This window comes from Prunus avium, chromosome 8 (genome assembly GCF_965620075.1).
Source record: "Prunus avium chromosome 8, drPruAviu1.hap1.1, whole genome shotgun sequence".
NCBI classification, from domain to species: domain Eukaryota; kingdom Viridiplantae; phylum Streptophyta; class Magnoliopsida; order Rosales; family Rosaceae; genus Prunus; species Prunus avium.
In genome coordinates, this window is record NC_142291.1 from 30732295 (window position 1) to 30756030 (window position 23736).

The following is a 23736-nucleotide window of genomic DNA, read 5'->3' on the forward strand; positions in this document are numbered from 1 at the left end:
GTCGCCCACTTCTACACGACCGGTCGTATCTAGACAGATTCGTTCGCGACCGGTCGTTTCCTCAATGCGACCGGTCGCTTTGCTCGTATCGGTACTGTAGTCCCAGCTCGACGCGAGCGACCAGTCGCGTCCTATGAGCGACCGATCGCGTCCTATGAGCGACCGGTCGTTTTCATCCTGTTCGCCAAAAAATTCCATATTTTCCAAACTCTTCAATTCACTCCCCCTCTCCCCCTGAATTGAAGAGGAGGGAGAAACATAATAGGGTACTTCTTCATGAAATGTGACATCCAAAGTGACATGTACCTTCTGAGTAGGCGGGTGATAACACTTATAACCTTTCTGAGTCGTAGAATAACCAATGAAGACACAGCGGAGAGCACAAGGATCAAGTTTACTCCTTTGATGAGAGTAAACATAAACACACGCAACACACCCAAACACCTTCGGAGGTAACTTAGAGACCGAAACCGGAGGAGTAAGAGCACATAACATATCAAGTGGAGTCTTGAAATCAAGAACCTGACTAGGAGTACGGTTAATCAAGTAGGCGGCGGCTAAGACACCATGTCCCCAAAGATGATGGGGAACAGACATATCCAACATCAGAGAGCGAGCAACTTCAAGTAACTGGCGATTCTTCCTTTCAGACACACCATTCTGTTGAGGTGTAAATGGAGTGGTAGTTTAGTGAATGATACCTTGATCACGAAAGAATTGGGCCAAGGTATGATTCACATATTCACCGCCATTATCAGTGCGAAATACTTTAACACGAGCATGGAACTGAGTAGACACCATGGCACAAAAGTCAAGAAGAATAGAGGCAACATCATTTTTATTTTTCATCAAATACACCCATGTTAAACGAGTGCAGTCATCAATAAACGTCACAAACCAACGGAAACCATGAGAAGTCACACGAGCAGGACCCCACACATCAGAATGTACTAACTCAAAAGGCAAAGCAGCTTTATTATTACTTAAGGGAAAAACAGTACGGTGGCTCTTGGCCATTACACAAGTCTCACATTTGAAACTAGACTCATCACACGAACTAAATAACGAAGGAAACAAATGTCTAAGATAACCAAACGACGGATGTCCTAAGCGACGATGCCATAACCAAAGTTGGTGCTTGTCCTTGACACTGCCACTCAGAGCTTTATTAGCGACACAATCACGAACTGCTGCAGTCGGCAACTGTAAGTAATATAACCCCCCTATCCGTTTACCATGCCCAATCTTCTCGTGAGTCCTGAGATCCTGGAAAAAACAATGGGTAGAATAGAAGGTAGTAGAAGCGTTAAGTGTATCAAGTAAACGCCCAACAGATAACAAATTGCAATGAATATTGGGAACCAAGAGTGCATGAGAAAGGGGTAAAGAAGGAGTAAGATGGATGGTACCTTCACCGGTAACTGGGGAAGGTAATATCTACACAAAAGGAAAAATAAATAAAACCCAAATAGAATAGGACTCGCCAACACAATGTGGACCCTCCTGATCTGATTCTGGATTTGCTTTTCCAAGATTGTAATGTCTCTCTCTCTCTTTCTGTTAGCATTTGCCTCTTGCTTTTTACAGAGACACAAAGCTCCAGACTTTCAGTTTGTCTCTCTCCACCCTCCACCAATCCAATCAAATTAAATCCCAAAACAGTCAAAAATCATCAAACCCAATTTTCATATAATTCTTTAAAATCAGAAACGCAGTGCAAGAATCATACATGGAAGACTACTTTGTGCCAGAAAGATTCGCCGCCTGGTATTCAAATTTCTAGGGTTTGAGAGAGAAAAAAAAAACGTTTTTTGTTTGTTTTCTTTTAAAAAAATTCGATTTTAAATGAACGTGGGCCTCACATGTGCCACGTCATCACTTAACAGGTTTTCTAACAGCCAATTGTTGTCACCAAAAGATGTATTTTTAAAATGTATAAACTTGCAAGCGCATGAATTGAATATAGCATAAGTGTGTAAGAGCGAGGTCGTACCCAAGGGATTGTGTGAAGAGATAGAAAACCAATTAAACGCAAGTTAATTTCATTGCCAACCTAGTTCATTCAAATAGTGATTTGTTTGTAAAGAAAATTAAATAAAGCATAAAACAAATATGAAAATGACAATGAACTGAAATTGAGATTAAATTTATGACAAAAATAACTACGGTATGGCAGCTTGCATGCATATCCTGGAGCTCATTCGTGCAATTGATTGCTTCTTGCTTCCATTTGTTTTATCTTATCTTCATTTGCTTTTGTTGTTGCACACACTTCTTTATCTTTGGTTTTGGCTTTGAATATGCTTCACACGGGTTGCTCTCCATGTTTTTCCTTTGTTTTCAGCAGATTTCCTTGACTTTTGCTGCACACATTTTCTTCTTATCCTCTACCTTCTTCTTGCAACACATTGTTTATTCCTCCACAATTGCTATTGGTGGAAGACACTTAATAGCTACAAACAACCACTCATTAAATACAAAACACAAAGATTGTAATCAATACAAATACTCTAATAGATTTAAATAAAATAAAAGAAAACATTAACAAATATAAATTTAAGGATAAAACTTGTATTAATTTTGTGCTCATCACCAATCTAACGGCAAAGCCACATTGAAACAAATTTTAAAAATGAGGATACTACACTGTTAAAATTGAATGAAAACGCAAGGACAAACATGCCTTAACGGTACAACTTCAGGATACCAAACTGAAATTAACTCAATCTATTTTGATAGAGATTGGAATTTGTCCTTGAATTCCTTAATTTGAAAACTACAGAGGCAAAATTGATCAAATTGAAATGATGGAGACCAAAGTGGTAAAAGTGGCAAACTACAGGGACCATAAGTGAATTTTTGCCAAAAATTATCCCAAGTTTATTGTCACATGGTTCTAATTTAAAATGAGATTAGTAATCTGTGGCCCACCAAAAACACCTTCTTAGCTGAGCTTCTTGAGACCCATGTGTGAAAAAAGGAGGGGGGAGGGGGGAGAGACAAATAATCCCCTCCTCATTGCTCACGACTTCCTCCCTCTCCATGCCTTCGTCTCGGCCATCACCTTCAACCTACGCACACACCTCGTCGCAGCCATGGCCTCCCACCCTCATCCCTTTTAGCTGCTCTCTCTCTCTCTCTCTCTCTCTCTCTCTCAAAGTCTGCTACAAAACCCAAACGGAGGTATTAAATGACCACCAAAAACACTTTCTTAGCTGAGCTCCTGAGACCCATGTGTGAAGGGGGGGACAAATAATCCCCTCCTCATCACTCACGACTTTCTCCCCTCTCCACGCCTTTGTCTCTACCATCACCTCCAAACTACGCAGACACCTTGTCACAGCCATGGCCTCCTCCCCTCATCCCTTTCAATTGCTCTCTCTCTCTCTCTCTCTCTCTCTCTCTCTCTCTCTCTCTCTCTCTCTCAAAGTCTGCTACAAAACCCAAATGGAGGAAATAAATCAATTAATTCAAATGACTTTTTCTTTTTATGAAATTTGGGGAAGAACCTCATAAAACAATAGCTAACCATCAAGCAATTCACCATCAAAGAACCCACCCAGGTAGGAACCTCCTCAAAGAAGCAAATTCCCAAATTTAGATTGTGGGGTTTGGGTATGTGGCTATTGAAGAGAGAGAGAAGGGTGAAGAGAGAAATAGTGAAATAGGAAAATTTTGAAAATTAAGAAGCAGAGAGATAAATATATTGAGAAGAAGAGGAGAAGGAGAGAGGAGGGAGAAGAAGAAGAAGAAAAAGACACAGGGAGGTAGAAGAAGATGAAAAAGCAGAGAGAGAAACAAGAAAAGTAAAAATAAAAACAAATAAATCCATTTGCCTTCTTTTTAAAAATTAAAAATTAAAAATATAGTCATAGTCCAATCGTATACCAAACGCAGTACAAGTCTTATCGAGCTTATGCAAGGTCAAGCCAATTCAAGACAGTCCCAATATTTAGTCCAGTCCAAAACAGTCCGGCATACCAAATGACCCCGAAAGTCCAATATATCCTAGCAAAGAACACCCAACACAAAGTAGGGCAGCGCGGTTGGACCACAAACATCGAAAATCACCGGTTACCGACTGGCTTTTGCGGTCAACAAACCATGGTTGACCATAAAGTCAACGCAGTTGCTGTTGGACAATTGGGACCCATTAGTTACGGCATGGGCGGCTCTGAGGGTGTGCAAGTGGTGCCACCACACAGGGCCCCCAATTTTTAAGGGCCCTGAAATTTTTTCACGTGTATATATATATATATATTAATATTATAGGTAGTATATATATTCGAGCGTGCAGGACAATAACACAAACGTGTATTTGATTGTATTCTAATTCAGTGCCATGATTTTAGTAGGCAAGTCGGGTTATTGTTATAGTAGTCACTGATTTATTTTTTTTCAAACAGAGCAGACATGCAAAATTTGGCGGCCAAAGATATCATCTCATATTCTCGCAAAGTGATATGATATGAAGGAAATAGCTGCAGGCTGCAGCTACAAGTAATTAATGAAACAACCAAGCATCATATGTAATTAATAATGAGCAATATGCTACTAGTTCTTATTAATAATAAGTAATCCATACTGTCATATGAATAATTAATAATTTCGTACATAAATAATGTGGTCTCTCTAATAAGGTCATTCTGTCTAAAGACTCATCAATTTGCTAACTAAATCCAAGAAAATTGCCCAGATTTCATTCCAATCATTCTAATAAGGTCATTCTGTCAAAATATAGTTCCCTTTCCACACAATCATTTTGCTTTCTATACGACATGTTCTTTTTTTGTCTAATTATATAGAACCTGTTCAAACAAAGCAAGTTACCACAACAATCCCGAAAACGCCGGCGTTTTCATTTTGAGGAATTTTGGGTTGGTGATTCTGATTGTGAGAGGATTATTCAAGGGGCATGGCAAGGGTCTGATGGTTCTGCAATTGGTATTAGTCAGGGACTTACTCGTTGTGCCAATTCTCTACAACGTTGGAATTGGATACATTTTGGCAATTTACAAGTGCAAATCCGGAAGGTGAAGGTTGATATTGCTCATTTGCAGGCTACTGTTCCTTCTCCTATTTACTTGCCAAATCTTAAACTCCTGGAGGCTCGTTTAGATCTTCTACTGGAACAGGAGGAGACAATATGGCGACAACGCTCTAGAGTAACTTGGCTGCAGCAAGGGGATAACAATACACGTTTTTTCCATGAAAGGGCAAAAACAAGGCAACGAGTTAATTTAATTCGTCAACTGCAAGATGATCATGGGGTTTGGCAAACCGATTCTGATGCAATTGGTAATATGTTTTGCTCTTTTTTTAGCAATCTTTTTACACGTGTTGGAGGTATTAATATGGATCGTGTTTTGTCTGTTCTGGAGCCTTGTGTTTCTTCCGGTATGAACTCGCATTTACTATCTCCATTTACGCGATCTGATTTGGAAAAGGTTTTATTTCAAATGCCAGCCACTAAATCCCCTGGTGTTGATGGGATGTCAGCTTTATTTTTTCAAAGGTATTGGCATATTCTTGGTGATGAGGTTAGTCTGCTATGTTTAAGTGTGTTGAATGGTTTGAGTAGTGTCCAGCCTTTTAATCACACTTTGCTCGCCTTGATTCCTAAGCTAAAGTCTCCTTCAAAAGTTGGTGATTTTAGACCAATAAGTTTATGTACTGTCATTTATAAACTTATTGCAAAATGCTTTGCAAATCGTCTGAAGTTGGTTTTGCAATCTGTCATTTATCATACTCAGAGTGCTTTTGTACCATCAAGGAATATTCTTGACAATGTCATGGTGGGTTTTGAAGTTATGCATGCTGTCAAAAGGAGGAAAAAGGGTAAACAGGGAGCTTTGGCAATTAAACTGGATATGGCTAAGGCTTATGATAGGGTGGAATGGTGTTATATTGAGGCTGTTATGTTACGGTTGGGATTTGCACAGGAATGGGTACGACGCATAATGGATTGTATTTCGACTGTTTCCTTTTCGGTGTTATGGCATGGCAATTCTTTTGGTCATTTCAACTCACAGAGGGGATTACGTCAGGGCTGTCCTTTATCCCCTTATCTTTTCTTGTTTTGTGCTGAAGGCTTTTCTGGTTTACTTCGTTTTGCTGAGAGGAATGGAAGTTTAATTGGGGTCTGTGCTGGTCGTTATGCCCCTCCAATTACGCATTTATTATTTGCAGATGACAGTTTATTATTTTTAGAGCAAACTCCAGATGTATGTTCCATATTGAAGAATATCTTTCAAGTGTTTGAAGAAGTAACAGGTCAGGTAATTAATTTTCAGAAGTCAGCTTTGTCTTTTAGTCCTAATACTTCTATGGAATTTCAACAACTAGTGACTGATTCTTTATTCATTCCGGTGGTGGTTTGCCATGAGGTTTATTTGGGTTTGCCTACTTTGGCTGGTAGGGGAAGAAAGGAATTATTTCGATCTGTTAAAGATCGTGTTTGGCATCGTCTCAATGGGTGGAAAGAAAAACTTCTTTCACAAGCTGGTAAAGAAGTTCTTATTAAATCTGTAATTCAAGCTATTCCTTCTTATCCTATGGGGGTGTTTCATTTACCCAAAAGCCTATGTAAAGAACTCTCTGCTATGTGTGCGAGATTTTGGTGGGGAAAAACTCATAATCGTCATGGGATTCATTGGCTCAAATGGTCTTCCTTATGTAAAACCAAAAAAGTTAGTGGCCTGGGTTTCAGAGATTTTGAACAATTTAATCAGGCTTTGGTGGCTAAACAAGGTTGGAGGCTTCTCACCAATGCAAATTCTTTTGTGGGGCAGGTGTATCGTGGAAGGTATTTTCCTAATGGAGATTTTTTGACTGCTCCATTAGGGAATTCTCCTTCACTTATTTGGAGATCCTTAATTTGGGGTCGGGAATTATTGACTGCTGGTCTTCGTTGGAGAGTAGGTGATGGTTCATCAATTAAAATTAATCGAGATCCTTGGCTGCCTCTGCCGTCCTCTTTTCGGCCTTCTTCACCTCAATTTTTTGGGGATGATGCTACTGTTCAATTTTTAATCGATTCAGCTGGTTGTTGGAATTTAGATTTACTTTCTGCAGTTTTTTGGGAAGAAGAAGTTGCTGCTATTTTGTCCATTCCTTTGGTACCAAATTCTTCAGATAGGCTAATTTGGCATTATGCTGTGAATGGGAAATATAGTGTCAAAAGTGGTTATTGGCTATCTCAAAGTTTAATTTCGAGACAGCAGGGAGATGTAAGTGGGTCAGATTATTCAGTGGATTTGTTATGGTCATCTATCTGGTCCTTGCGAGTTCCAAATAAATTGAAGGTGTTCTTATGGAGAGCGGTACATGACATTATTCCATGTAAGGTGAACCTTTTTAAGCGTCAAATTGTTTTGGATTCACTTTGTTTTAGATGCTCTCAACAGCCTGAAACTGTTATACATGCTCTTTGGTTTTGTCGATTGTCAAGGGAGGTTTGGCAGCATTCGCCTATTCATGATTTGACTATTCCCCTATAGGTTGGTACTTTTAAGGAGTTATACCGATATATTACCTCAGTTTTGACTAATGACGAGTTAGTCTTCTTTGTTTTTTTGAGTTGGGGATTATGGAGCTCTCGTAATGATTTTTTACAGTCTGGCCGAAGTACTTCACATCTTTGTCTTTTGGCTCGCACTCGAAAGCTTGTTTTGGAGTATCAACGGGCTATTATTTTACTACCATCTCGTGTTCCAGCAAATAATCATACGCGGCATTGGTCTCCACCTACTGGTGATTTTGTGAAGATAAATGTTGATGGTGCTGTCAATTTGCTGTTTGGATTTAGGGGTTTGGGAGTTGTGATACGGGATAATATGGGTGATTTAATGATGGCTGGCTATAAAGGTCTTCACGGCATGTTTTCTCCTAAAGCTACTGAACTTTATGCAGCAATTTTGGGATTACAGATTGCACGTCAACTGGGACATCTTTCTGTCATTTTGGAAATGGATGCAAAGGAGATTATTATGAATCTTCAATCTTTTGAGGAAAGCTGGTCGGTGGAGGGTGTTTTAGTCGATGAAGTCAAGGGCCTTTTTAATCATTTTACTCATATTTCCTGTCAATTTGCTCCTCGGGAATGTAATCAGGTTGCTCATCTATTGGCTAAGCAGGCACTTCTGACTCAGGATTTCAAAGTGTGGTTAGAGGATGGTCCTTTATGGATTTCTGATGTTTTGGCCAGTGACAAATTATTTTCTTAATTATTTTCTGCTGGATGTGATGTAGTGGTACTCTCTTTCCTTGACCGGATTTTCCCCATTTGGGGTTTTTAAAGGCAAGGTTTTAATGAGGCCACATTTGTTACATTACTAAGGTCCAGTTTTCCTTTGTACTATGACATTGTTGATTCAATGAAGTTATCTTACTTTGATAAAAAAAAAAAAAAAAAAAAACAAAGCAAGTTACCAACCCAAACTCTACCATGTTCAATACAAACTTTTTGCTAAACAGAAGGCCCGACACACGAAAACTATTCTATAATTTCTCTCTATTTTGGTAGGACGATCAATAGTATGGGAAATTATTCTCAATTTAGAAGTCATCTCATTTGGCTTCCTACGTCTCTAATTACAATGAATGAGATAATTGAGATGGGCATCGTCTAAGCTTGACTTTGTGTAATATGCGATGAGCAACTCCATTACATCAACGAGAAGAAAATTATATTGCACTGTCAGGTAGTGTATAAAATTCAATACTCCAAAACCTTCCCTTTCTTAAAGAAAACCAACGAGGCAATCACAACTTGCACCAACACAAACAACTCTCTCTCTCTCTCTCTCTCTCTCTCATGGAACTTTGGTTGTCTTAGAGTCAGCCCATTTTTCTTCCCTACTCCTCTAATTGCAATGGATGTGATAGTTGAGATGGGCATAAGCTTGACTTTGTGTAAGGTGAAGGGTGTAAAGTTGTCCAAAGTAATACCCTTTTTTTGGGGGTACATTTTTACCTTTTTTTGAAGAAACAATAATTCATCACAATTTGCACCAACACAAACAACTCTTCCACCATCCCTAATTTAGAGTCAGCTCATTTTTCTTCCTACTTGCAAGATAGGCATAGCCGCATAGTCTAAGCTTGACTTTGTGAAGTTGTGCCAAAGGTTATTCCCATTTTTAGTACAATATTGCATTGCTTAGAAGAAACCATAATTGATTGCCCTTAAGAAAGAGTATATTCATATCCCCCATGCCAAACTAAATTATTACGAATATTCTAAAGAAAATTATATCACAGCGTCACATAATGTTACTATAAAATTGAATACTCCAAGAAGGCAATCACAACTTGCACCAACACAGACAACTCTTCCACCATATCCCTCTCTCTCTCTCATGGGTTCCTCAGATGATGACTGTGCAGAGCAGCCCTTGTCTCCACCAGGCCGTCTCTACCCCCATCCCCGATGGAACCTAATAATCCACTGCGCCATCGGCTTCAAGAACCCTATAGATATAGACGCCATCAAGCCCCGCCTCAAAACCTCCCTCCTTCTCTCCCACCCCAGATTCTCAAGCCTCGTGGTCCACGACTCCCACGGCGTCAAGCACTGGCAAAAAGCAACCCACATTGACCTCGACCGCCACATCATCATCTCCACAACCCCGTCTCTACCGCATCACAGCCTGTTGACCATGATACCGCTGTCAACGACCACTTGATATGAAGGAAGCAGCCAGCTGCAATGCAACCATAAGTAATTAACCAAGAACCTCAAGTAATGGATAATGAGTCACATCATGTATTATATTTTTTATTTTACAACCTTCATGCTCTTTTTACTTCTTTTTTTTTTTGATCAAGATGCTCTTTTTACTTCTTAACACTCATATGAAGAATCAGTAAACTGCACGTCCACTCTATTAGAGGAGTGATATACAATTTGGCACGTAAATGTGGTCTCCCTACCGACACTCGATCTAGAGACTCATGAATTTCATCCCAATTTTCTAACTTCTCTTATTGCCATTAATGAGACAAATGATCAAGATGGGCATGCATATATAATCTATATTGACTGTAAGGAAAAGGGTGGTGATAATCTAAATTTTAATTCCCTTTTGATACAATAATTTTGCTTTCTATAAAGAAAGCAAAATCAACCCAACAACCCCACGTATCAAAACCACAACCTTCTTCTTCTTCTTATTCTTCATCTCTCTGTCTGTGTTTCATGGGTTCGTCGGCAGCTGACAAGTTCTCAGACGAGCCCATAACCCCAATTGGTGGGTTCTTCCTCCAACCCCAAATGGACCAAATAATCCACTGCACCATGGGCTTCAAAAACCCCATTGACATCGCCGCCATTAAATCCCACCTCAAAGCCTCCCTCCTTCTTTCCCACCCCAGATTCTCAAGCCTCATGGTCCGCGGCCCCCGAGGCCTCAAGCAATGGCACAGGACCTCCCACGTCGACCTCGACCGCCACATCATCGTCGTCCCCAACACCATCACAACCGCATCAAACTTTGACCATGAGGCCGCGGTCAACGCCTACTTGGCCGACCTCTCCACCAGCTCTGACCTCAGCGCCGACAAACCTCTGTGGGAATTTCATCTCCTCATGGCCCACAACTGCGGCGTCTTCCGCATCCACCACGCTCTGGGAGATGGGATTTCAATCATGTCTCTGTTCTCGGCGAGTTTCAGGGGAGCTGAAGAGGAAGAAAAGCTACCGGCTCTGGGCTCTGCCGGGAAGAAGAGAAACAGAGTGAATGGTGAAAAGGGCTGGTGGGTTTTGTTGATTGGGTTTGTGGGTATGGTTTGGTTCAGCTTGATTTTTGCGGTGCAGTTTGCGTTGAGGTGCTTGTGGGATTGTGACAGAAAAACAGAGATAAGTGGCGGCGATGGAGTTGAGCTCTGGCCTAGGAAGCTGGCCACCGCTCGGTTTAAGCTTCAGGACATGAAGCTCGTCAAGAAAGCTGTTCCAAATGCGGTAATTGATTTGCTAATTCTTCTGTTTTTCTTGTATATTGGGTTTTGTTGGTTCCTTTTCTGGAGTTGTCCAAATAAAAAAGATCCGTTTTTTTTTTTCAAATTATTTTTCTTTAGAAAAAAGAAAAGGGTTTTGACTGAAAATTCTATGCCACAATGCTGCAGACCATCAATGATGTTCTTGTGGGGGTGGTTTCAGCAGGGCTATCAAGATACCTAGATCACCGAACACCAAATGGTAATTAGAAATTGCTGATGTGCACTTGTACTTCCCATTTGAAACAGATATCAATGGCATTGAATCACCATAACCAAAAGTTAGCTAAACCCAGTCGTTCTTCTCACCAGGTTTGCCCGAGGGGCTTCGAATTACAGGGATGGTTATGGTAAATTTAAGAGAGCAACTTAGATTGCAGGTCTGCTGTAAATTCTAAACTTGCATAATTTTGTTTGTGCTATGTATTTCAATGGGTTGTTTTTGTTTTCCTTATGAAATGAACAATCTGATCAGGAACAATCAGATTTGATGAAAAGCAACTCTGGATCGAGTTGGGGTAACAAATTCAGCACGTTTCTCCTACCTATTTATTATAAAAAAAGTTCTGGAACTGAACCTCTGGAATATTTGAGGAGAGCTAAGGTGATTATGGACCGCAAGAAACAGTCTCTGGAGGCTCTTTGGTCGTACAAAATTTTGTGTTTTTTAATGACCTATTTGGGAGCAGAGGTGAGGATCATCAAAATGCAGTTTTCAAACAAGAAAATAATGCATTTACAATTTTTTTTTTTTCCATTGAACTGCAGATTGCTACTCGGCTTCTTTACAGGACTGTCTGCAACACTAGCTTTGCTATCTCAAATATACCTGGCCCACAAGAAGAAATTGCAGTTGGAGGAAACCCTATAACTTACCTCAGAGTGAATGCATCTAGCGTGCCCCAGGTATACCTCAAATATTCACTTTAAAGTTTCTACATTGTCAATTTAGGGTATGAAGGTTTTTGCTGATCCGTACATGCAGGCACTTCTAATGCATATGGTGAGCTACGTGGAAAGAGCAGACATGCAAATTTTGGTTGCTAAAGATATCATTCCTGACCCGGAATTTCTTGCAAAGTGCTTTGAGGAGGCCTTGCTTGATATGAAGGAAGCAGCCCATTGAGAAACAAATTATTGATTTGTTAGAAATTTATAAAATTTATATTTAATTTTTTAATAATTGAATGGTAATTAAATTGTGGGATTCGTGACTTTTAAGTACATGACTTTTACAAATTGTTATGTATCAATTGAGAATAATCATGTTCTTAACAGAAGAAAAATAAAATATTATTAAATAATACTTTATGTGAAAAGTTGCATTGTTTCATAGTAATTGAAACATTGCACCACATTTGTTGATATTTTTCAGTAACATCTTTTTTGAATGGAGGCCTTGTGTCCTATAAGAGCACTTCCACCCCAAAGGGCAAGGGCAAGACAAAGGCAAGACAATATTTGTCACTATTCACTTGAATAGTGGCAACCTTTGTCTTTTTTGTTTCGACCCCAAAGGGTAAGGGCAATAGCAATTATTATTCACTTTAATTTATTTTCTATGTTTTTATACTTAAACCATTAATTTTGATAAGATTTTTGGTTGCCACGTGTCACTATTTATTATAAAATTCTCATCTCAAATTTCAGATAAAATTTTCGGATAAGTTTTTAGGATTAAATTTTAGGATAAGATTTTCGATTGCCACGTGTCATATTTATTATAAAATTCACATCTCAAATTTCATATAAAATTTTTGGGTAAGATTTTTAGTTGCCACTTGTCCATATTTATTATAAAATTCACATCTCACTCATCATACAATTGAAAAACCTACTCACTCATCATACAATTAAAAAACTCCATGTCCTCATAGTCTGACACAATCGAGTACAAGCACGACTCAATCATTGGCTGAGGCGGTTCCACCAGATCACAACATGGAGGAGTATTTTCCTTCGGAGGACGTAATAGTGCCATTATTTTTGACACTAAACGCACCACTGGAACCGACTGCGGGCATTGTTCACTTGGGGAGCCATGTGTAATGGTTTTCCTCTTTTTTGTTTTGCCTCGAATAATCTATTTTAAAAAATGAAATTGGAAATGCAAGAAATATTTTTAAAAATGACATTAAATTGAATAAAACGGCAAAAAAAAATTTATAACTTCGTCGCCAAGATTTTGACCGCTTTGAACGTTTGTCCATGACCCTCCAGCTTCGATGGAAGAGGCCATTTTTATTTTTACACAAATGGAATTTTGTAGTAGAAAATTTGGTGGGGAAAGTGAAAAATATTGGAAGGAGATGATTGCGATTAATGAGACAATGATCAAGATGGGCAGGCATATCCAAAATATAGTTCCCTTTTCACACAATCATTTTGCTTTCTGTACGACATGTTCTTTTTTTGTCTAATTATATACGACATGTTCAAACAAAGCAAGTTACCAACCCAAACTCTACCATGTTCAATACAAACTTTTTGCTAAACAGAAGGCCCGACACACGAAAACTATTCTATAATTTCTCTCTATTTTGGTAGGACGATCAATAGTATGGGAAATTATTCTCAATTTAGAAGTCATCTCATTTGGCTTCCTATGTCTCTAATTACAATGAATGAGATAATTGAGATGGGCATCGTCTAAGCTTGACTTTGTGTAATATGCGATGAGCAACTCCATTACATCAACGAGAAGAAAATTATATTGCACTGTCAGGTAGTGTATAAAATTCAATACTCCAAAACCTTCCCTTTCTTAAAGAAAACCAACGAGGCAATCACAACTTGCACCAACACAAACAACTCTCTCTCTCTCTCTCTCTCTCTCTCATGGAACTTAGGTTGTCTTAGAGTCAGCCCATTTTTCTTCCCTACTCCTCTAATTGCACAATCATATCTTGACTTTGTGTAAGGTGAAGGGTGTAAAGTTGTCCAAAGTACGTAGTTCCCTTTTTTTTGGGGTACATTATTACCTTTTTCAGAAGAAAAGATAATTCATTGCTCTTAAGAAAGAGCACAATCATATCCCTCATGCTAAACTAAACTATTGCCAAGTCAACTTTTTTATGCAATGAGCAACTATATCAACAATGAGAAAATTATATCATAATGTCACGTGATGATACTATACACAACTCTGCCACCAAAATTCAATAATCCAAGACTTTTCCTTCCCTAAAAGACCAATGAGGCAATCACAATTTGCACCAACACAAACAACTCTTCCCCCAGAGTCAGCTCATTTTTCTTCCTACTTGAGATAGGCATAGCCGCATAGTCCAAGCTTGACTTTGTGTAGTTGTGCCAAAGGTTATTCCCTTTTTTGGTACAATATTGCATTGCTTAGAAGAAACCATAATTGATTGCCCTTAAGAAAGAGTATATTCATATCCCTCATGCCAAACTAAATTATTACGAATATTCTAAAGAAAATTATATCACAGTGTCACATAATGTTACTATAAAATTGAATGCTCCAAGAAGGCAATCACAACTTGCACCAACACAGACAACTCTTCCACCATATCCCTCTCTCTGTCTCTCATGGGTTCCTCAGATGATAACTGTGCAGAGCAGCCCTTGTCTCCACCAGGCCGTCTCTTCCTCCATCCCCGATGGAACCTAATAATCCACTGCGCCATCGGCTTCAAGAACCCTATAGATATAGACGCCATCAAGTCCCGCCTCAAAACCTCCCTCCTTCTCTCCCACCCCAGATTCTCAAGCCTCGTGGTCCGCGACTCCCTCGGCGTCGAGCACTGGCAAAAAGCAACCCACATTGACTTCGACCGCCACATCATCATCCTCCACAACCCCGTCTCTACCGCATCACAGTCTGTTGACCATGATACCGCTGTCAACAACTACTTGGCTGACCTCTCCATCAGCTCTGGGCTAAGCACTGACAAACCCTTGTGGGAATTGCACCTTCTCATGGCTCACAACTGCTGCGTGTTTCGACTCCACCATGCTTTGGGAGACGGGGCTTCGCTCATGTCTCTGTTCTTGGCCGATTGTAGGAGAGCCGACGATCAAGAAAAGTTCCCAACTTTGGCTTATGGGAAGAAGAGGGACAAGAAAAGAGTGAATAGTAGTAGTGGAAAGGGTTGGTGGGTTTTGTTGATAGGGTTTTTGAGTATGGTGTGGTTCAACTTGGTGTTTGTGGTGGAGCTTGTGATGAGGAGCTTGTGGGTTTGTGACAGAAAAACAGAGATCAGTGGTGGCGATGGGGTTGAGCTGTGGCCTAGGAAGTTGGCCACTGCTCGGTTTAGGCTTCAGGACATGAAGCTCGTCAAGAAAGCTGTTCCAAATGCGGTAATTTGATTAATATATATACGTTGCTTCTAATTAATATTTTGTTTTTGACTTTGCATGAGAAATCTTTTTATTTTTTATTTTTCAAAAAGGAGGTTTTAATTATAAGTTTTCTCCCACCATGCAGACAATCAACGATGTTCTTTTTGGTGTGATTTCATCAGGACTTTCAAGATACCTGGAACACCGAACACCAAATGGTAATTAAAATAGCTTTTGATACTTCCCGTGCAAATCAGATATTAGGGCCCCGTTTGGTTTACGGAACGGATTTGATAGGAAATCATATCCCATGTCATTTCCCAAGGGATGAGAAATGGTGATTCCTTTCCCATATTTGGTAATGCTGGGAAAGTAACCCGGAAATATTACTTTATTTCCTTTCCCATGTTTGTTTTGGGTAGGAATGGAAAACAAATTTTGTTTAGTTTCCCAATTGTACCCCTATTAAAGAAATATGAATAAAAAAAATAAAAAAGAATACCAATAGTTGTTGGATAAAAACTGTAATTATGAATTGTTAGTAAAGACAAATTAGTCAGAAAAAAGTGTATTTAATGCTAGCCTTACTTTCCCATGGGAAGGGAAAGTAAAACCCAAGGAGGAAGGAAGGCTTCACTTTCCCTCCTACTTTCCCATGTGCTAGACAACGATTTCCCATGCCTGACTTACCAAACATGGGAAAGCAATTGATTTCCTATCCCCAAGATTCCTTTCCCATGAACCAAACGGGGCCTAGGGGTGTAGAAGATTCAATTCAATTCGTCCAAACCGATCAATTCAATTCAATCCAATCCAACTTTAATTGGTTTTGAAAATTTGGCGGATTGCATTGGATCCGTAATTTTTAAAACCGATATGATTGGATCGGATGACGAATTTGCTTATCAAAATCCAATCCAATACAATCTAGTTAGCTAGTTTTATGCTTATTTTTCTATTTTAGGTATTTGTCGTTAAAAAGGTTATGAATATTTTAAGTCATTTAATGGAGTTATGTTTGATATATTATATAAATCAAAACAATTTTCTCTAATATTTCATTTATATTTTACATTTATGTCTTTGATTATATTAAACATAAGGATAAATATTTAACATGTATCATTATTGTCCTTTTCTATTATCAAAACCAATTATCCGATTCAATCCAATTCAATATCAATTGGATAAGATCGGATTGGATTTAAACATCTAATATGATTGGATCAGATTGAAAAAATCACAATTATTCAATTTTTATTGGATCATACGCAGATTAACTAAATTGTATTGATTTTGAACCAACGTACAACCTTATAAATTATAAGTCACAATTATGAAGGGGTACCAATTCAATACTAATTAGTCACAGTCCGACATATATGCATAAATACTTTCTTATTTTGTGTAAGTTAATTACCGTAGCATGTCATATTCGTTTTTTTTGTGCGGTAACTAAATTTGTAACGGGTTGGAATAGTGAAAAAATGATCACTCCTAAGACGAGATAGCTAAATTAACTAAACCCAATTGTTTCTGTCATCATCAGCTTTGCCTGAGGGGCTTCAAATTACAGGGCTAGCAATGGTAGATCTAAGAGAGCAACTTGGATTGCAGGTTTGTTGTAACTTGCAACCCTATGGCTTGTTAATTAATTCTCTCTTTATTTTTCTCATGAAATGATTGAAATTAATTTCAACTCGATCGTGGTGGTTGGATGGAACTGAAACGAAACTGATCAGGAACTATCCGATATGATGAAAAACAATTCACCAGGACTAAGTTGGGGTAACAAGTTCGGCATGATTCTCCTACCTATTTATTATCATAAAAGCAACGGCCATGATCCTCTGGTGTATCTGAACAGAGCTAAGGTGATGATTGATAGGAGGAAACAATCTCTACAGGCTCATTTCTCATACAAAACTATACTTTCTACAATGCCCTACTTGGGAGCAAAGGTGATCAAATTCAGGATAATAAAAAATGCATGCAGGTTACGTTCACCTTCCAATTTGAATATTGAAATTTTTTGCTTTTTTACTGCATGCAGGTTACTGCCTGGCTTAATTACAAGATCCTTTGCAATACAAGCTTTTCTATCTCAAATATTATTGGCCCAGAAGAGGAAATTATAGCCGCAGGCAACACAGTAACTTATCTGAGAGTGAATTCAACTAGCCTTCCACATGTACTGCCCTCAAAACAAGACAATTTTTTCTAGGCATGATCATAAATGTATGTTTTTCTGTAGTTTATAATTTATGGTCTGAATGTTTTTGCTCACTGGTAAATGCAGGCGCTCACAATGCACATGGTGAGCTATGCTGGAAGAGTAGACATGCAAATTTTGGTGGCCAAAGATATCATTCCTGACCCGGCATTTCTCGCAAGCTGCTTTGAGGAGGCCTTGCTTGATATGAAGGAAGCAGCCAGCCGCAATGCAACCATGAGTAATTAACCAAGAGCCACAAGTAATGGATAATTAGTCACATCATGTAATATTATATTTTTTTATTTTAAAACCTTCATGCCCTTTTTATTTCTTAATTAATACTCAAATGAATAATTAATAAATGACACGTTCACTCTATTAAGAGGGTGATACACAATTTGACACATAAATGTGGTCTCTCTACCGTCACTCGGTCTAGAGACTCATCAATTTGCTAACTAATCCAAGAAAATTGCGCAGAATTTCATCCGAATCTTCTTACTTCTCTTATTGCCATTAATGAGACAATGATCCAGATGGTTATGCATTTATTTTTTTTTGGACGAAAGATGGGCATGCATATATAATCTATATAGACTGTAAGGAAAGGGGTGGTGATAATCTAAATTTTAATTCCCTTTTGATACAATAATTTTGCTTTCTATAAAGAAAGAAAAAACAACCCAATAACTCCACCATGTATCAAATCCACAAGTACAAGGCCAGCAAAGACCACAGAAACATGCAGAGCCACATGGGAGAGAGCAAGGAAACCAGAGCCAACGACCCTTCTTCTTCTTCTTCTTCTTCATCTCTCTGTCTGTGTTTCATGGGTTCGTCGGCAGCTGACAAGTTCTCCGACGAGCCCATAACTCCAATTGGTGGGTTCTTCCTCCAACCCCAAATGGACCAAATAATCCACTGCACCATGGGCTTCAAAAACCCCATTGACATCGCCGCCATTAAATCCCACCTCAAAACCTCCCTCCTTCTTTCCCACCCCAGATTCTCCAGCCTCATGGTCCGCGGCCCCCGAGGCCTCAAGCAATGGCACAGGACCTCCCACGTCGACCTCGACCGCCACATCATCGTCGTCCCCAACACCATCATAACCGCATCAAACTTTGACCACGAGGCCGCGGTCAACGCCTACTTGGCTGACCTCTCCACCAGCTCTGGCCTCAGCGCTGACAAACCTCTGTGGGAATTTCATCTCCTCATGGCCCACAACTGCGGCGTCTTCCGCATTCACCACGCTCTGGGAGATGGGACTTCGCTCATGTCTCTGTTCTCGGCGAGTTTCAGGGGAGCTGAAGAGGAAGAAAAGCTTCCGGCTTTGGGCTCTGCCTCGAAGAAGAAAAACAGAGTGAATGGTGAAAAGGGCTGGTGGGTTTTGTTGATTGGGTTTGTGGGTATGGTTTGGTTCAGCTTGATTTTTGCGGTGGAGTTTGCGTTGAGGTGCTTGTGGGATTGTGACAGAAAAACAGAGATAAGTGGCGGCGATGGAGTTGAGCTCTGGCCTAGGAAGCTGGCCACCGCACGGTTTAAGCTTCAGGACATGAAGCTCGTCAAGAAATGTGTTCCAAATGCGGTAATTGATTTGCTAATTCTTCTGTTTTTCTTGTATATTGGGTTTTGTTGGTTCCTTTTCTGGAGTTGTCCAAATAAAAAAGATCCGTTTTTTTTTTTCAAATTATTTTTCTTCAGAAAAAAGAAAAGGGTTTTGACTGAAAATTCTATGCCACAATGCTGCAGACCATCAATGATGTTCTTGTGGGGGTGGTTTCAGCAGGGCTATCAAGATACCTAGATCACCGAACACCAAATGGTAATTAGAAATTGCTGATGTGCACTTTTGCTTCCCATTTGAAACAGAGATCAATGGCATTCAATCATAACCAAAAGTTAGCTAAACCCAGTTGTTCTTCTCACCAGGTTTGCCCGAGGGGCTTCGAATTACAGGGATAGCTATGGCAAATTTAAGAGAGCAACCTAGATTGCAGGTCTGCTGTAAATTCTGAACTTGCATAGTTTTTGTTTGTGCTATGCATTTCAATGGGTTGTTTTTGTTTTGCTTATGAAATCAACAATCTGATCAGGAACTAACAGATTTGATGAAAAGCAACTCTGGATCGAGTTGGGGTAACAAATTCAGCACGTTTCTCCTACCTATTTATTATAAAAAAAGTTCTGGAACTGAACCTCTGGAGTATTTGAGGAAAGCTAAGGTGATTATGGACCGCAAGAAACAGTCTCTGGAGGCTCTTTTCTCATACAAAATTGGGTGTTTTTTAATGACCTATTTGGGAGCAAAGGTGAGGATCATCAAAATGCAGTTTTCAAACAAGAAAATAATACATTTACAAATTTTTTTCCATTGAACTGCAGATTGCTACATGGCTTCTTTACAGGATTGTCTGCAACACTAGCTTTTCTATCTCAAATATACTTGGCCCACAAGAAGAAATTGCAGTTGGAGGAAACCCTGTAACTTACCTCAGAGTGAATGCATCTAGCCTGCCCCATGTATACCCCAAAAATTCAATTTAAAGTTTCTAAATTGTCAATTTAGGGTATGAAGGTTTTTGCTGATTCGTACATGCAGGCACTTACAATGCATATGGTGAGCTATGTGGAAAGAGCAGACATGCAAATTTCGGTTGCCAAAGATATCATTCCTGACCCGGAATTTCTTGCAAAGTGCTTTGAGGAGGCCTTGCTTGATATGAAGGAAGCAGCCCATTGTGAAACAAATGATTGATTATTTTTTTTGGGAGAAGAAACGAGTAGGAAAAAAAAAAACACAAGCACTCTTTTTCTTTTTCTTTTTTTCTTTTTTTGTGGTTGAGAAAAACAACCAAGCACTCATTTTTCATAAGTATTATTTTTGTTACAAAAGTTAACTTATTTTGTACAAGTTACGATTTATTTATTCAATATTCATGCATTGTTTAAGTACTTTCACGGAAGGAATAACTGCCATTCAAAAATGCATTGTATAAGCACAAGAAAAAATCAAGCTATAGATTGATGGCGTGAAAAATACAATAACGGTAAATGAACATAGAAAAAAAAAACAAAAACAAAATGTTTTTGATACAAATGATAATTTATTTTAATCTAATCTAAACTATGAGAAGGAGAATTCGAACTCGAGTGTAGAGTATGGAGCACATCCACTATAGCCAATTTGGTTATGTTTATACCAAAATGAACAGCCAATAAGAACAAGACACGTAATGGGCATTTAGACTCGTTACCAAGCGAACATAATAATTTACACAATGAACGCTAAGAGCTCTTTCATTGGGTAAATTACATAACGAACGGAATAATTTACATGGTAAACGATAAAGGGTTTGTTTGGTGGGTAAATAATTTCGTTCGTTGAGTAAACGCCATGATTTACTCAACAAATGACTCCCTCAGCGTCCGTTGGGTAAAAAATGATGTTCGGTGGGTAATAGGCATTTAGACTTGTTACCAAGCAAAACATAATAATTTATAGAAGGAACACTAAGGGGGATTGTTCATTGGGTAACTTATGTCGTTCGTTGGGTAAATTACATAACGAATAAAATAATTTACATGGAAAACAATAAAGGGCTCGTTCGTTGGGTAAATAATGTCGTTCGTTGAGTAAGTCAACGAACGACTCCCTCGGCATTCGTTGGGTAAAAATTGACGTTCAGTGGGTAATGGGCATTTAGTCTCGTTACGAAGCGAACAAAAGAATTTACACAACAAACGCTAAGGGGCTCGTTCATTGGGTAAATTATGTCATTCGTTGGGTAAATAATGTCGTTCATTGAGTAAGCCATGATTTACTCAACAAACGACTCCCTCAACGTTTGTTGGGTAAAAATTGACGTTCGGTGGGTAATGGACATTTAGACTCATTACCAAGCGAACATAATAAGTTACACAAGGAACACTAATGGGATCGTTCATTGGGTAAATTATGTCATTCGTTGAGTAAATTACATAATGAATGAATTAATTCAAGGGAGTTTCACTAAAATACCCAAAATGGGGGCTGAAATTATAAAAATACCCAACACCCAAAACACTTTATAAACATACCCAAAACTCATCATTACACACACTCAAAACCCATTTATAAACATACCCAAAACCCATCATTACACACATACCCAAAACCCATTTTGGGTATGTTTCTATGTTTAAATAGTGCTTGAGTATTTTTATAAATACATGTCTAGGATTGGGTATTTTTATAAATATCTATTAATTCAATGTGGTTCAAACATTAGAGCATTTTGTTATGTAGGTCTTCATTAAGGTAATAGTAGATGAGCAATGTGTTTTCAATTAGTAATGAAATAAAAATAATAATATGACTATACGATTGAAAGACAACATTAATGTTGTACTAGGGGTGTGACACTAGCCTTAGGAAGAATATTCACATTATTTTTTGTACATGAGGACATCCAAACTTAAAGATTCCCTTGACAATTAAGGATTTATAATATAGATAGTTTAATTATTATGTTCTTTGAGTATCTATACATGTCTCAGAACTGGTGCTTTCTTAGCTATAGAATTTGAATACGAGTATTAACATCCAACACTCCACGTTTTACTATATAATTTCTTATGCGCAATGTGCAATTGCATACAGTTTATGCAAATTTTGACCCCCTTTATGCAATTAGTGATAATGTGATGTTTAAAGAAGCGTGTAGGTCGGCTAGGCCTAGAATGGTTGTGCAATTGCATATTCATTGTAAGCAATTGCATATAAACTGTCAAGTTAATTATACTGTGAACTAACATGCAATTACTCATAATAACTGGGTGTAACAAAACAAATTGCACATCCACTACATAAAATTAGATACAATGATTGAAAATACAAAATTACAACTTTGTCAATCTATCCATTGTAAAATGATATTTAAATCACAATAAAAATTAGATTTAAAAGTAAAAGTACTCGAAATGATAACCAAGCTATCTAGCACTTTGAAGATCATGAGCAACACAACCTAAGACAACCTTTCTCTTTTCTCCACGAGCCCAGCCTTAAACACAAGCAAAGAGAGAGAGTCGCGATGACTAGAATTAAAAACGATACAAGTAAAGTCACAATGAGACCTAACAAAAATGGCACCCAAAACGTACTTTTAAGTAGCTGAGTGGCAGAACAAAGAAACTCTGAACAAGCCAGCTCTTCTGTGCAACATAGGCAACGAACTGAGTACAAGTTGAGTGCCAGACTTTTTAGACTTCTCATAAGAATCTCTGAAATCACAAGCCTAAGGGAGCATCAACTTATCAGTGTCTGCACTAATTAAAGATACAGTCTTTATCTGGTACTGTCAGCTCCAATGTGAATCTGCATATCATAACAAATGATAACTTACAACAATAATCAGATCATAGTGGTTTTTTTCCGGAAAGCAAAAATTATTGGGCAAAAACCCAATAATCAGATCTAGGATAAGCTGACTGAAAAGATATCAAGCTTTAAGTAAGGAAATGAACATTTCAGGCTGCCCCTACCACTAAACGAATGGGAGAATTAGAACATGTAACAATGTCATGATTTTGAACCTGTTTGCTGCACCCTGGGGTCTCATCAACACAGCAGGGTAGAAATAGAGAACCGAAGGCTTTCATTTGAACTTGGAGAAGCTCACAGCTTTTCCATCCTGATCTTTCAATGTGAAGGGTGGTGGAACCTTACCCTTGTCCACCTGTAAAGAAACACACAATCATAAGGTCCATAATCAATCAACAAAGAAGTAGCCATACCCATAGCCCACAAAACTAACATATCATAATATGTGAATTAGGCAATGTACCTTAGCACAAATAAACATATTCCCAGAAGAAGAAGAGGGGACTGACAAAGAGGAAGAATCGGAGAACTTGTGGCCATAAAATTGTCTCTAGTTCATCACATTCTCAATTTTTTGGCCACAGGAAAGCAGTGATGAATCAAACACTAAACATTTCAATTTCACCATAACGAAAATCAAACACTAAATTAAAAATATTTATTTAAGGAGCCGAATGCTTATTAACCACAACATCAGGTTTCCCTTATTTTAAAACAGGTCACGTGACTAGCATGTGACTGATTGCACAGGTGCAGTCACTGTACCACAGCAGGACTCCTTAAAATCAGAACCACAAAAAGAATCCCATAAAGAAGAGTATAAATCTAAAACAAGTAGAAAGAAGAGTATAAA

The 23736-nt window shown here is 38.6% G+C and overlaps 3 protein-coding genes and 1 long non-coding RNA gene across 4 annotated transcripts; 3 read left to right on the top strand and 1 right to left on the bottom strand.

The window, feature by feature from the left end:
- The first annotated feature begins 9323 nt into the window (after positions 1-9323).
- On the top strand, positions 9324-12196 carry LOC110765138 (wax ester synthase/diacylglycerol acyltransferase 11-like). Its single transcript, XM_021968211.2, has 6 exons — positions 9324-10960; positions 11125-11197; positions 11308-11375; positions 11471-11686; positions 11764-11901; positions 11981-12196. Exons 1-6 carry the CDS (start codon positions 10199-10201, stop codon positions 12119-12121), a joined length of 1398 nt encoding a protein of 465 aa, XP_021823903.2. The 5' UTR covers positions 9324-10198; the 3' UTR covers positions 12122-12196.
- A 2305-nt stretch (positions 12197-14501) lies between these two features.
- On the top strand, positions 14502-17893 carry LOC110765144 (wax ester synthase/diacylglycerol acyltransferase 5-like). Its single transcript, XM_021968218.2, has 6 exons — positions 14502-15318; positions 15446-15518; positions 16850-16917; positions 17043-17261; positions 17354-17491; positions 17600-17893. Exons 1-6 carry the CDS (start codon positions 14548-14550, stop codon positions 17759-17761), a joined length of 1431 nt encoding a protein of 476 aa, XP_021823910.1. The 5' UTR covers positions 14502-14547; the 3' UTR covers positions 17762-17893.
- Positions 17894-18076: 183 nt separating this feature from the next.
- On the top strand, positions 18077-20461 carry LOC110765145 (wax ester synthase/diacylglycerol acyltransferase 11-like). Its single transcript, XM_021968219.2, has 6 exons — positions 18077-19106; positions 19271-19343; positions 19451-19518; positions 19615-19830; positions 19904-20041; positions 20121-20461. Exons 1-6 carry the CDS (start codon positions 18213-18215, stop codon positions 20274-20276), a joined length of 1545 nt encoding a protein of 514 aa, XP_021823911.2. The 5' UTR covers positions 18077-18212; the 3' UTR covers positions 20277-20461.
- A 1878-nt stretch (positions 20462-22339) lies between these two features.
- LOC110765150 (uncharacterized) lies at positions 22340-23724 on the bottom strand. Its single transcript, XR_015826247.1, has 3 exons — positions 23347-23724; positions 23096-23238; positions 22340-22877 (listed from the first exon to the last, which is right to left on the bottom strand). It is a non-coding gene; the product is annotated as an uncharacterized LOC110765150 (long non-coding RNA).
- Positions 23725-23736: the final 12 nt, after the last annotated feature.